This window comes from Heliconius melpomene, chromosome 1 (genome assembly GCF_056956725.1).
Source record: "Heliconius melpomene rosina isolate 202511_hmr_F chromosome 1, ASM5695672v1, whole genome shotgun sequence".
Classification (NCBI taxonomy): domain Eukaryota; kingdom Metazoa; phylum Arthropoda; class Insecta; order Lepidoptera; family Nymphalidae; genus Heliconius; species Heliconius melpomene.
Genome location: NC_140389.1, coordinates 3715996 through 3729392, shown reverse-complemented (window position 1 = coordinate 3729392; position 13397 = coordinate 3715996). Strand labels below are relative to the sequence as shown.

The window sequence follows — 13397 nt, the reverse complement described above, 5'->3', positions numbered from 1 at the left end:
CTAGAATCGCTTGCGACATTCACTTGTGTATCCATTGCTCTCTTAGCTTGCATTCAATTTTCAACCTTAACTTCTTGCTATTACGTGCTAGTTTAGCTTGTATTTTCTATTGGTATTTATTTAAATTTCTTTATTTCCTTCTGTGATTATTTTCTCTTCACGTATCTGTGAGTTAAATAAATTTGGACAATTTCTCCACAAAATTTGGATTTTTAATTTTACTCATTTAGTGTAAAATAAATAAGATCATATTAAATAGTGGTATCACATCTCAACCGCTATATTGGTGACCCCTAAATTGGTGAGCACTACAATAAATACCTGCGTTTACTGCTGGCAAGAAGATTTAAAACGGCAAGAGGCCATTTTGACGACCTTGGCAAGTGACCTCTGATACAAGATGGAGGACGCGACTACATCCAACGTGTGCAGAATTGGCGTGCGTATTCCACCATTCTGGCCGGAAGAACCAGCCCTTTGGTTTTCACAAATTGAAGGTCAGTTTGCTTTATCTAATATAACAAGTGATACTACAAAATTTTATTACGTTGCCGCTCAGTTAGATAATCAATTTGCTGTCGAGGTGAAGGATATTATCATTTCTCCTCCCGAGACGGATAAATACATCACTCTTAAAACGCAACTGATTAAAAGATTGTCTGCGTCTCAAGAAAAGAAAGTGATGCAGTTGCTGAGGCACGAGCAGCTAGGTGATCGCAAGCCATCACAGTTTCTGCGATACATGCAAGATCTTGCGGGTTCATCTGTCCCCAAGGATTTTTTAAAAACATTATGGTCGAGTAGGTTACCACAAAATATTCAAACGGTTATAGCTTCACAGCCTGATCTGCCTATCGAAAAATTAGCTGACCTGGCAGACAAAGTGCATGAGATAGCACCCTCATCACCACAGGTCGCAAGCACATCTGCGATGGCCACACCCCCTGCATCCTCCATGTTGGAAGAAATGGCCAAGCAGATCCAACTCCTGACCAAGCAGGTATCGGAACTCTCGACCCAGGTACGTCACAACTCGGTCTCATCAAAATTTAAAGAGCGTTCCCGGAGCCATTCCAGACATCGCAGGAAGTCGACTACCCGGCAAAAATGTTGGTACCATTTTAAATTTGGTTCAAATGCTAAAAAATGTGTGCAGCCATGTAGTTACGGAGAGTCGGAAAACTCTCTGGGCAGCCGGAAGTAGCGGCCAACGTCTGCCCTTTACCTACAGGCCGTCTTTTCATTACCGACCGTATTTCAAAAATGCTTTTCCTCATTGATACTGGCTCGGATCTCTGCGTTTTTCCACGGTTGGCTACCAAGGCGCCCTGTACCAAGACAAAGTATGAACTCATGGCGGCGAACGGTACAGTCATTCATACTTACGGTCCTACATTGTTACACTTAGACCTAGGACTAAAGCGTACTTTCACCTGGAAATTTACCATCGCTGATGTTTCAAAGCCTATTATCGGCGTAGATTTTTTGATATTTTACAATCTTCTTGTAGATTGCAGATGTCAGCGACTCGTCGATGGAAATACTACTCTGTCAGTACAAGCAATAAAAGAAAATATCTCCGATGACCTTGCGTCAGTCAAAGCCATTTCGGGAGAATCAAAATACCATCAGCTGCTTCATGAGTTTCCAGAGGTAACGAGACCATCAGGTACGTCTTCCTTACCTAAGCATAATACCGTGCATTACATCAAAACCATTCCCGGACCACCGGTTACCAGTAGACCTCGTCGTTTAGACCCAGTTAGACTGAAAGCAGCCAAAAAAGAATTTGACGATATGCTGTCACAGGGAACTGCCCGCTCCTCTAACAGTTCGTGGTCGTCCGCTCTGCACTTAGTTAAGAAGAAGGACGACGGATGGAGACCATGTGGTGATTATAGAGCACTCAATGCTCGCACAGTACCTGACAGGTATCCGATACGCCATATCCAGGATTTTTCCTACCAACTCTCTGGTTGTACAGTATTTTCAACTATCGATCTAGTCAAGGCGTACAATCAAATACCAGTACACGTCAATGATATCCACAAAACAGCCATTACAACTCCTTTTGGACTTTTCGAGTTCCCGTACATGACCTTCGGACTGCGCAATGCAGCACAAACCTTTCAGAGGTTCATGGACGAAGTGCTACGTGATTTTGATGACTTTTGTTTTGGTTACTTAGACGACATTTTGGTATTTTCCAGTTCTGAAGAACAACATCAGCGCCACATCAGTCTACTCTTCACCAGGCTCAAAGAGTATGGTGTTTTGATAAACACATCCAAGTGTGTCTTCGGGCAGCGACAGGTAAAATTTCTTGGTTACCTAGTGTCAGATTCTGGGACTCAACCTTTAGAGACGAACGTGAAAAGCATACAGGAGTGCAGTGTGCCGAAAACTGCTAAGGAATTACGACGTTTCCTCGGTATGTTCAATTTTTATCGGCGGTTTATTCCCGACGCCGCAAATATCCAAGCACCATTAGATGCTGCGCTTCTAGGACCTAAGATGAAAGGAGCTAAGCCGATCACTATGACACCGGAGATGATGGAAGCCTTTCAAAAATGTAAGACTTGTTTATCTCAAGCCACATTACTGGCTCACCCAGATCCTTCTGCAGAGCTAGCTATTGCCACTGATGCTTCTGATGTCGGAATTGGAGCAGTTCTTCAACAACGTGTTAATAACGTATGGCAACCTCTTGGTTTCTTTTCTAAAAAATTAACATCTGCGCAGAAGAAGTATAGTCCTTACGACAGAGAACTGTTAGCCATTTATGAAGCCATTAAATATTTTCGACACATGGTTGAGGCTCGAAACTTCGTGATTCATACGGATCATAAACCTCTCACATATGCATTCAACATTAACAGGGAGAAATGCTCGCCGCGCCAATATCGGTACTTTGATTATATTTCTCAGTTCACAACTATTATTCAATACTTACCAGGACGTTTGAACGTAGTGGCTGATACTCTGTCACGACTGGAAGAGGTGAGTCGATCTATTGATTACCAGGCTCTAGCACTTGCTCAAGATACTGATCCTGAACTGCTAGGTCTGCTTCAAAAAGGCTCATCGTTAAAACTGACTAAGGTAGATTTGCCAGACTGTAACCAGAAGTTATACTGTGACGTATCAATGTCTTCTCCGCGCCCGTTCATTACTGAGAAGTTTCGCCGACAAGTTTTTGAAACTTTACACAGCTTGAGCCATCCTGGTAGGACAGCTACAGTGCGGCTGGTTACACAGAGATTTGTATGGCCAGGGATTCGCAAGGACTGTAGAGAGTGGACACGAGAGTGTATACTTTGTCAAAAGAGCAAAGTTCACCGTCATACCCTTGCTCCCTTATCCTCAATTCCAACTCCTACATCGAGGTTTGAACACATCCACCTCGACATCGTCGGACCTTTAACTATTTCGTCTGATTTCAGATATTGTCTTACTGTCATCGACCGTTTCACACGATGGCCTGAGGCATTCCCACTTAAGGACATCACAGCTGATTCCTGTGCTGCCGCTCTTCTCTCTGGTTGGATAGCAAGATTTGGTTGCCCTCTTCGAATTACAACCGATAGGGGTCGGCAATTCGAGTCGCATCTCTTCAAGGCACTATCAGCCATGGTTGGTGCACATCACTTTACGACTACTTCGTATCATCCAGCTTCCAACGGCTTGATCGAGAGACTCCATCGGCAGCTGAAGGCAGCTATCATGTGCCATCCCTCTTCGACCTGGACAGAAGCACTTCCGTTAGTGCTGCTGGGCATCCGTAGTGCCTGGAAGGATGACATTCAGGCTTCAGCGGCTGAGCTGGTCTACGGGGAGCCCCTTCGACTTCCAGGGCAATTTCTTGCACCCTCGGAAGATTACAAGACAGCAGATATCACAAATCTGGTCACTCGTCTTCGTGCTGGTATGGCACGACTCTCACCGAAGCCCACGTCATGGCATAGGACAGGTCCTTTTTATATGCCAGCTGACCTTGCAGAGACAACACATGTTTTTTTACGGCAGGACCACGTCCGCAAACCACTGGAACCACCTTATGCAGGCCCATACAAGGTTCTCAAGAGGACTCCTAAATATTTCAAAATAGACATATGTGGTAAGCCTAATAACGTTAGTGTGGACAGGATCAAGCCCGCATATGTTACGCGAGAGGCCGTTCCTGCATCAAAGAGGATAATAACAGCACCAAAGGCTATCTCTCAATCTGACGTGGAGCAGACACTTGAGAGGCGGACAAGAAGCGGAAGAAGAGTCAAGTTTCCAGACTACTATCGCCCTTAACCAGGTCTCTGGGGGGGAGTACTGTAGGGAACATTACTTATTCTAAATTAATATTATTACATTTACTAAAATCATCCGCACGCAGCGCATTGGAACAATTCAAACCTGTTCCGAGTTTTTTTGCTATGCGTGTCGTAGGCTGCTAGCTAGCATCGCCACGTTTAAAGAGTCGGCTAGAATCGCTTGCGACATTCACTTGTGTATCCATTGCTCTCTTAGCTTGCATTCAATTTTCAACCTTAACTTCTTGCTATTACGTGCTAGTTTAGCTTGTATTTTCTATTGGTATTTATTTAAATTTCTTTATTTCCTTCTGTGATTATTTTCTCTTCACGTATCTGTGAGTTAAATAAATTTGGACAATTTCTCCACAAAATTTGGATTTTTAATTTTACTCATTTAGTGTAAAATAAATAAGATCATATTAAATAGTGGTATCACATCTCAACCGCTATATATATATATATATTTTTTTTACTTCTTCGCTTTTTATATGTATACCAGATTTTTTTTTTTATTATTATTATTTCTTGCACTACAGACTCATGGTACGTATCTTTTGTTATCTTATACACTTCTTTTTTTTAAGATAGACAAGTAGTAAGTCGATTGTTAAAAAATCTTTTTTGCATTGTCTAATATATAAATTGTCAGAGAGTTTGAGGGTGAAACAGGAAAAAATATCAGCAGTTTCTATCTGCTAGATAGTATTAAAGATTAGATTATTATTTGAAACCCTTATCCTTATAAATAATACATTATGATAAAATATCTATATGATAATTTACATTATCTGTTGCTTAATAGTCCCAACTTTAATTTTATAAGTGCAAGTGGGATACATTTTAAGTAAAGATTTTGAGGTAAATTATCCAGAGAAATACATTTCTATTAGTTACGTACGCTGTAATACGTCTTAGAAAAAGGTCGCCTCTCAATTAATTTAGTTAATATATTTCGTTTTTCCTTAAAGACTTAAGAGATTACTTAGATTTTTAATGGAAGATATAGGAAAAGAAGAAAAAATAAGATGTGCAATATACTTACTTTTTCCCTGGAACCATCGAGAAAATGATGATATATTAAATTTTAACGTTTCTCTCTAAGATTAGATCGAATCGACATTTATTAAAAGAAATAAATATAGTTTGAATAAAATTATTAGACTTCAACTTTGTATATATGTACTCGTATCTAAAAGAAATAGCCTAAGGGATGACGGAGTACTAATAAAAACAACCCATGTCATTTTTAAATTACATTTTATCGGAGAACGCTGTAAGGGTTAACTTCCGTTTTCCTAACATCTTTTACTGTTTTGAAAGTAAAATTAAACTAGATCTCTCAACATACAATATCTCGAAAATTGGGCAGAAAATTAAGAAAGAGAGTGCCTTAACACTAAGTTCTCTCTGTCTCGCAGATAATTTATACGGGTTACAGAGTGAAGCTCAAAAAAGATATTTCGAATAGAGATCGAACCCACATCCATTTCATTATTATTAATCGTTTATCTATTTTAGCCTACAAAGTATATTCTAGTGATGAACCATACATATTGAACAGAAGTTAGCAGCAACACTGACATTTATGGAATTTTGTTGGAAACATGAAATAACTTCAGCGGGCCCGACTGTAAACAACAATTATGGGTTCGATTTGAAATCGGGGTAATAATTTTTTTTTTCTCTGGTAAAGAGCTTGAGGAAGAGGAAATGCTTCCAATTCATGCAATATTTCTAAATTAATATAAAATCTTTAACTAAGAAATTTATTATTTTATTATTTTTTTTTCGATGGGTTTCGATTCGATTAATTGTATTATGAAATAAATATATTCTTGTTTTGATGATTATATCAAATATTTATTAAATGTATACACATGGTACCTTAGATTGCCAAGTTCACGATTGAAATAAAATAAATTATAAATTAAAATTTAATTGATTTACTATCAACATTAAAATAATGAATCCACTTCCTTCATCCCACAAAGGAATACCGAGCACACATCTCGTACCCTAATAGCTATCATATATAACAAGTTAGCGGAAACAGTTAAAGTCATAAGTTGGCAAGTTTGAGGGCGTCGTGATTTACGACTACCCTAAACTGTTATGGACGTATAAAACATTTTTATATTCTTTACAAAGTTTTCATGTGGTATGCTTAGTTTTTATAAAGTTTTCTAGATAAGAATAAATTATCGATTTGTCATTAGGTTCTAAAATTAAATAATTCGACTTGGAGAGCTTACAATAATAGAGTTTATAATTAAATCATGTTGCAATATGAAAAACAAAAAAAAAAACAAAGATCTGAAATTGTTTTAGGATTCATTATTATTTTCATAATTTATTAATACTAGGCGTATTTTTAAATAATTAAAGTAAACGATTATGAAAATTAAATTTTATAGACAAAATCGTACCTTTTAAAATCAAGAACGACATTTAATATCTCAGTTTAAAACTAGTGTTTCATTAGCTTTACTCACGTAGACTACATAATCATGGCTATTGCTTTATCTCACGGGGAGTAAGTACAGAAAAATGTATTTTTAGGATATCTCAATAAAAATCTTCGATATTATTAGCTTGACTTATATTTGATATTGTATTATACATATAAGTTTCCTCTAAAATATTTCTGTATAATAGCAAAAACCGCATCAAAATCTATTTGTAAATATATTTACAAATTAGATATAGTGAATGGATAAAAGTATTACCACGTAGATACGAACACTTTTTATATTTTTAAATTAAAAAGAAAGAAAATCCTTTTTTAATGAATTTTCACATATAATATCCAGTTTGATATGGTAAAGTATAAAATCCTTTTAAATAAGCCACCGATGCTCTTAAGTCTCAGCATTAATTTGTCTCCGCTTTGTGAAGTCTGCGCAGTGTGATAAGGCATTTGAATTATAATAGAACCTCAATTTCACATTCAATTTTCTGAAATCTGTACATAAAATAATATTGTAACTGATCGTTGTCTGTACATAGAAGATATTTAGGTAAAAATAAAAAAAAAAAAAATTTTTAAATGTTTGTAGGTTTGCCTGTTTATTTAAACGCTGTTTTACTATATTGTTATATATTGGCAAACTTCCCTTTAACATATAGTAGTGTTTGTTTTATTACAATCGATCTATAAATAAAAAAGTAATCTATTTTCCATTAATCGATGTTGCTTGGACATACTCGTATTATAGTTTTATATTTTTTTCAGGTTCACGCTTCGTCCCGCATAGGTATGTAGATAGATGAGATATTAAATTCCTCCGAGTGGAATTCGAACCGTCTATCATCGCTTTTACACTACCTCAATGGCCTCGACCGTAAAAAATAAAAATAAACATAAAAAAATGATTATCTTTTCTAATCACTTATCATAAATGCTAATTTTACAACAACACAGCAACTTGAAACTCAAATTTGACATAAAAAGTCGACTTCCAATGTGAATTGTATAGAAACTTTTTAATACGTATTTTACGATTATTGGCGTATTTCAGAGTTTTACTGTCACATTGTGTTGTTTCGAATATAAAACGGCTGTTTTCCATTTAAATCAGATCACTCAATCCTCGATACTTGTAAGTGGGTAAAGCTTTGGATAGAGGGAAATGAATAAAATATGAATATATGGAGGTACCTAGTAGGTAACATTTATATACCTAGGAGATGAATAATTTGTTGAATTATTTTTAATTGTTAATATTTATTCATTTTAGAATAAATTTGCTTCCAAATAAAATTGTCAGAATGTTATACAAAAGTAAAGAACAAAATAAAAATATATATATTGTTTTACCAGTTCTTACTAATTTCATGGCTTTAGTACAATTACGAGTTTTGTATGAATGAAACTAAAAACATCATTGTATAATTCTTTTTTTTTATATGAAAAAAGATACCTATTACGAATTTTCAATTTTATCTTTATTCATAAAAGTAAAATCTCACTTCTTGCCAAATTTCATAATTCTAGGTCAACGAAAGGCACCAATTTTATATTCTGCGGACCTAAGGTTTTTTGTAAATTATGTAAATGTAAATGATATAAGCAAGAATAACTTACAGCTGTCAAAATAATACTGGAGACTAAGAACACTACTTTTATCTCTGGTCATCTCCCACTTATAATAAAGTAAGTAGAGTGCCTACAGATTAGGCACTTCATTCTCCACTTTTGTTATATATAAGACACTCAGAATCACAAAACCCAACCAGAGAAACCTCCCTCTGCTATATCTGAAAAAAAAGCGTCAATCTGAATAAAAAATATATATTAACACATCAATTTTGTCGTAATACAAACGATTCAACCATTATAAACCTACATACGAGTACGTTACTCGATTCATTTACTGCTATTAAAGCCAGCCGTGCGAACTGCTATGTTGAGTTAATACTTCACGTTGAAATTTTTGTGTATTTATTTGGATATTTGTTACAAAATTAAATTGAAACTAGCGACCCAGACGCGGCTTCGCCCGCTTATAGTATATTATAGCAATTTCTTAACATCACACTATATCCCACATACAGCAGAAGGGTAACCAAAGGTAACCTAGTGGTTAGACACTCCATTCTCTATATTCTGCCGAATTCTGAAGGCATTGGGTGTTGAACAGCGTAACTTAAATACCGCGCTTTAGCTAAGTAATGCAATATTTTTACATAAATTTACGTATTATAAGCTTAGTCACTAATTTTATCTACTAATAAGTTTTTATGATGAAGAATAAAAAAATAAACGTACGTCGTTCACATTCCAGTTTTCCAATTTTCACAGAAACAAATATGAAATTATTGCTTTTACCTACGTTATTTACTTTATAAAATTTTTAGCAGGTAAAACCTGCAGTTTCGCCTTCATGCTCAAATGGATATAACTTTAGGAGTACTATATGACACTGGGGTACTAAATGCCCGAGTGGCTAGCTTCATAACAGCAGAAGGAACTTGGGAACCTAGTGTTAAAACACGTTGATCACACCAAACCACTTTGATTTCCTACTTACCGCCGAATTCCGGAGATATTAGGTGCTGAGTGGTGGAATTCAACCCCATGCTTTGCTTTGTCGCCAAATCGAAGATATTAAAATATTAAATATAGTTATCCCCCAGTGGGAGTCGAACCTATAATCGTTGCGCTTATAGTCGCACCTCTGTACTGCTGCGCCACGATGGCCTCATAGGTTTAGATAAATCTCGATAAATAGACTTTTAGGCCATGGCCAGGCCAGACCACACGGAGGTGATTATAATTATGAATTATTTGTATTTTCCCGCTCTGTAAAGACCAAACACGGTGTTTAGTTCCGCCACACAACATGCGACACCTAGAACCTTTTCCAATTTAAATATACTTTACTAAAAATAATATTAAAATATTACAAATTTCTTCAAAAACCATTTTCAATTTTAAAATATATTTTAGTTAAACTATAAAATGTGAAATGTCGAGTAAATTGAAAATATTATATTGCTGAAGCTGAATCAATAGAGCGTGGTCACGTAACATATTGGCGTTTTATTATTTGCTTCGCTATACAAGCTGCTGACCACTACTATGTCTGCTTATTTTTTTTTAGCTTCACGCTTTATCCCGCATATAGTAGGATAGGCAGAGGGATCTAGTGGTAATCTCACTATATGGTAATTTTCAACAACTTTCGCTTTTACAGCCTCACGCTGTGTCACTCTACTAACTCTACTTCCCACTTTCTTGTTCACTGGTAAAATCTAACGTCTACAAGCTAAAAATTGTGTTTGTGAAATGAATATATTACTGCTCTTAAAAGTGTAATATATTTTTCTTAATATTAAATTTAAAGAAATATATATATTTTTAATTTTATTATACGTGCTCTATAACATTCATAATATTGTCATCGGAGAAATTCGAACTCCGTATCTTCGAGACTGTGGATTATGTACCACAACCTACAAGGCAAACTCTTTGTAATTACCATTGACTTAACTAAATATTACCTTATTAGCATACATCAAATTTTATTATATACTTTAACACAATACAAATAAGAGTCATTATTCTATACACTATCCCAAATATATTCCTACTAATGTCGGGAGCTAACTGCGGTGCAGTTAAATTAGACCGTACAAGCTTTAGTACGAATTATGCATAGAATACGGGTTTACTTAGAGGTACGTAGTTCTCACATTATCATTTACTTTCAATATTTAATTTTATTTTCATTTCCTCGCTTCGGTGGAAAATGAGAACGGAAGCGTCTTCTTAACATTAGGTTCCTAGATTCCCTCTGTCTACTCTGCTATGTGCGGGATGAAAAAATGTATTCGTGATTTTTCTTTTTCCAATTGTAAGTGTGATGGTGGACTGCATATCCATTTTTTCTATTTTTTTTCTGCGGAAAACGGAAAGTGGAGAACGTAGTGCCGTGATTCTAGTTTATCTATGTATTACTGATAAAATTGTGTGTCATTATGAAAAAGCATTACAAGGTGAATTGTAATATACATTATCGTATTTCTAGTTTCTAATGTAATAATATATATAGATTTATTATTTTTATATTATATATACAATATATGTATAGTATATATCTAGGGGGGAATGGAGTAATTTATATCTGTTAGTCTAATTTCACTTAAAGGTGGATTCTTATGACATCTCCCATCCCAGAGGACTTGTGAAACTGTGCGATCGCCTAGTACATTTGTGATAACTGATTTGATCTCACAGTTTCTGTAAAACGAATCCCAAAGGAAGGACAGAAATTGGTTGCCTACCTACAATTTCTATGTGGAATATAGAGTTTAAAGAAATGTCATTTCATTATATAATTTCCGAAATAGTAAATAGGCGTTGATTATGAATTTAAGCTTCAAATCCTAGAATTTTATCTCGTAGTATATGAAAAAATCCAATTTTATTTCGTCAAGCTTAAGCATACGACACAAAAAATATTTTTTAAAACTTTTCTATAACTTGCTGATGATGGTCACCTTCAATATGTGGAATTTTTAGAATGACATTCATAAATTTAAGCGTAAAAATTGTAAGAAATAACAAAAACCCCCACGGCATTAAGAATAAAAATGAAAAAAAAATCCCAATAGCTTATCAGAATTAAAACTCGGGAACCGTTTAAATTTTACAAGGCTTCGTAGAAAAAAAAAATGGTTAAACAATTAGTCTCGACTGTTAAATATGCATAATCCATTAATAACCCCCCAATAACCCATTTAGTTTCAACAACGTCACATAAGAACAAACATACATACACTGATAAACACATTACCCTCTTTGCGTCTCACAGTCGGCTAACAAATAAAACCCACATAACCAATGTGCCATAAGCTTTCAAATGTTTCCATTACAAATTGACAATCCCCAAGCACTATGTTATAAATTACCCGATAAAAGGTGCCATATCCCACAAAGGAGAGGAAGTGGTAGCGAGGAACGATCGTTTAGCACATACATAGAGGCTTTGAATCATCGATTGGGTTTCTTTTGAGATGTAATTTTTACTTTACTTTTTCTTTAAGATATTTTTTTTACTATTCCAATGAAATATATAGAGGAAGTCAGGAAGGAAGAGGAAGGAAGTGTATCCTGCACACAGCAGGGTAGGTAGCGGGACCCTAGTGTTTAAACACTCTGTTTCAAACTTTGAAAAGTATTTCACCGAAATCTAAAGGCATTATTCTTTGAAAGGCGGAACTGAACGCCGCGTATTGCCTCGACACCAACCCACAGAAATGAAAATTTAAATTTATATAAATACTAGTGGACCCTAACGCGGCTACGCCCGCTTGAACTATACGAATATTTATTTAATATATTTATGAAATTATTTTCACTTTTCAATAGAGATATGCGTTAAGCAAGCTCTTTCTAACAACAAACTTTTCAAATCGTCGCTTAGCAACGACGGTTGTTATTAACATGGCGGAATAAATTGCATGTCAAATTAATAAGAATTTTAATATATTAGTATATATCGAAAATATTACAAATATGAGAAAAAAAAGTATCCCCATGTTCATCCCGGGACCCTCAAGTATCTCTATATGAGTATTTTCTCACAATTAAATTAGCGGTTTGGCCCTGATTGCGTAAAAGACAGACAGACAGACAGACAGAGTTACTTTCGAATTTATAATATAGGTATGGATTTCATTTCCTCTAGTGGGTATCGAACCCACAACCATTCGTGTTTACAGTCACACTTTGTGCCCCTGTGCCACAGCCTCTTATATAGAAATTGAAATCTTATAATTTTTAGTAACTATCAAGACAGTTTATAAAGAGAGACTATGAATTGACTAAATAAGCGGAGACGCTAAGAAATATGACACAAAATTACATAGAAGAAGCTCTACCTTTTGTAACGTGATTTATGCTAAGTATCATGGACCTCTGCTGTAATGGTCGCTAAAGTAGTGCCTTCGAAGTAAATCTGTTCCTTGAAAATTATAAATATTACTACGAATACTGAAAAATATTTGAAATATTTTAAAGAGAAACGCATAGAAATTTTTGATATATCGACATTCCGTTCTTCAATTTCTACCGCTTATGTGCGCATTGTATAAAACTTCATATAATGCGCACATGAGCGGCGTAACTCAACGCCGCGCTCCATTATTGCTCCGTGGTACAGTGTAACAGCGTTTGACTGTAAACACATTCATAACGTAATACGTAAAAAGACAACGCAGAGAGATAAATCATTTTACATGATCTATTTAAACGATTTATATATCAAAGTAAACATAACCTAATTTCTTATTACTTATTTAAACTCAAAATATACAAACTCGAAGCAGATGTTGCTACGAGTTCCTCCTTAGCGTAAAATCTTTGTGTAGTTTTCATTACAGTTGTTACTTTAGAGTTAGTTAGGGGGCTTTTATTATACGTCTTAAGTCATGAATTTAGTTAAATAAAAATTATTATTATAATTAGAGGCCAAATATATATATATATGTATATAGTATATAGCCTATACGAATCGAATCCACTCGTTCGATTCGTATAGGCTATATAGTTTTGGATTCAATTTGTCCTTGGGGAAATAAATAAAT

At 35.3% G+C, this 13397-nt stretch overlaps 1 protein-coding gene across 1 annotated transcript; it reads left to right on the top strand.

The window, feature by feature from the left end:
* Window positions 1–400: 400 nt before the first annotated feature.
* LOC146540985 (uncharacterized) lies at window positions 401–1204 on the top strand. Its single transcript, XM_085194285.1, has one exon. It carries the CDS (start codon window positions 401–403, stop codon window positions 1202–1204), a length of 804 nt encoding a protein of 267 aa, XP_085050411.1.
* Window positions 1205–13397: the final 12193 nt, after the last annotated feature.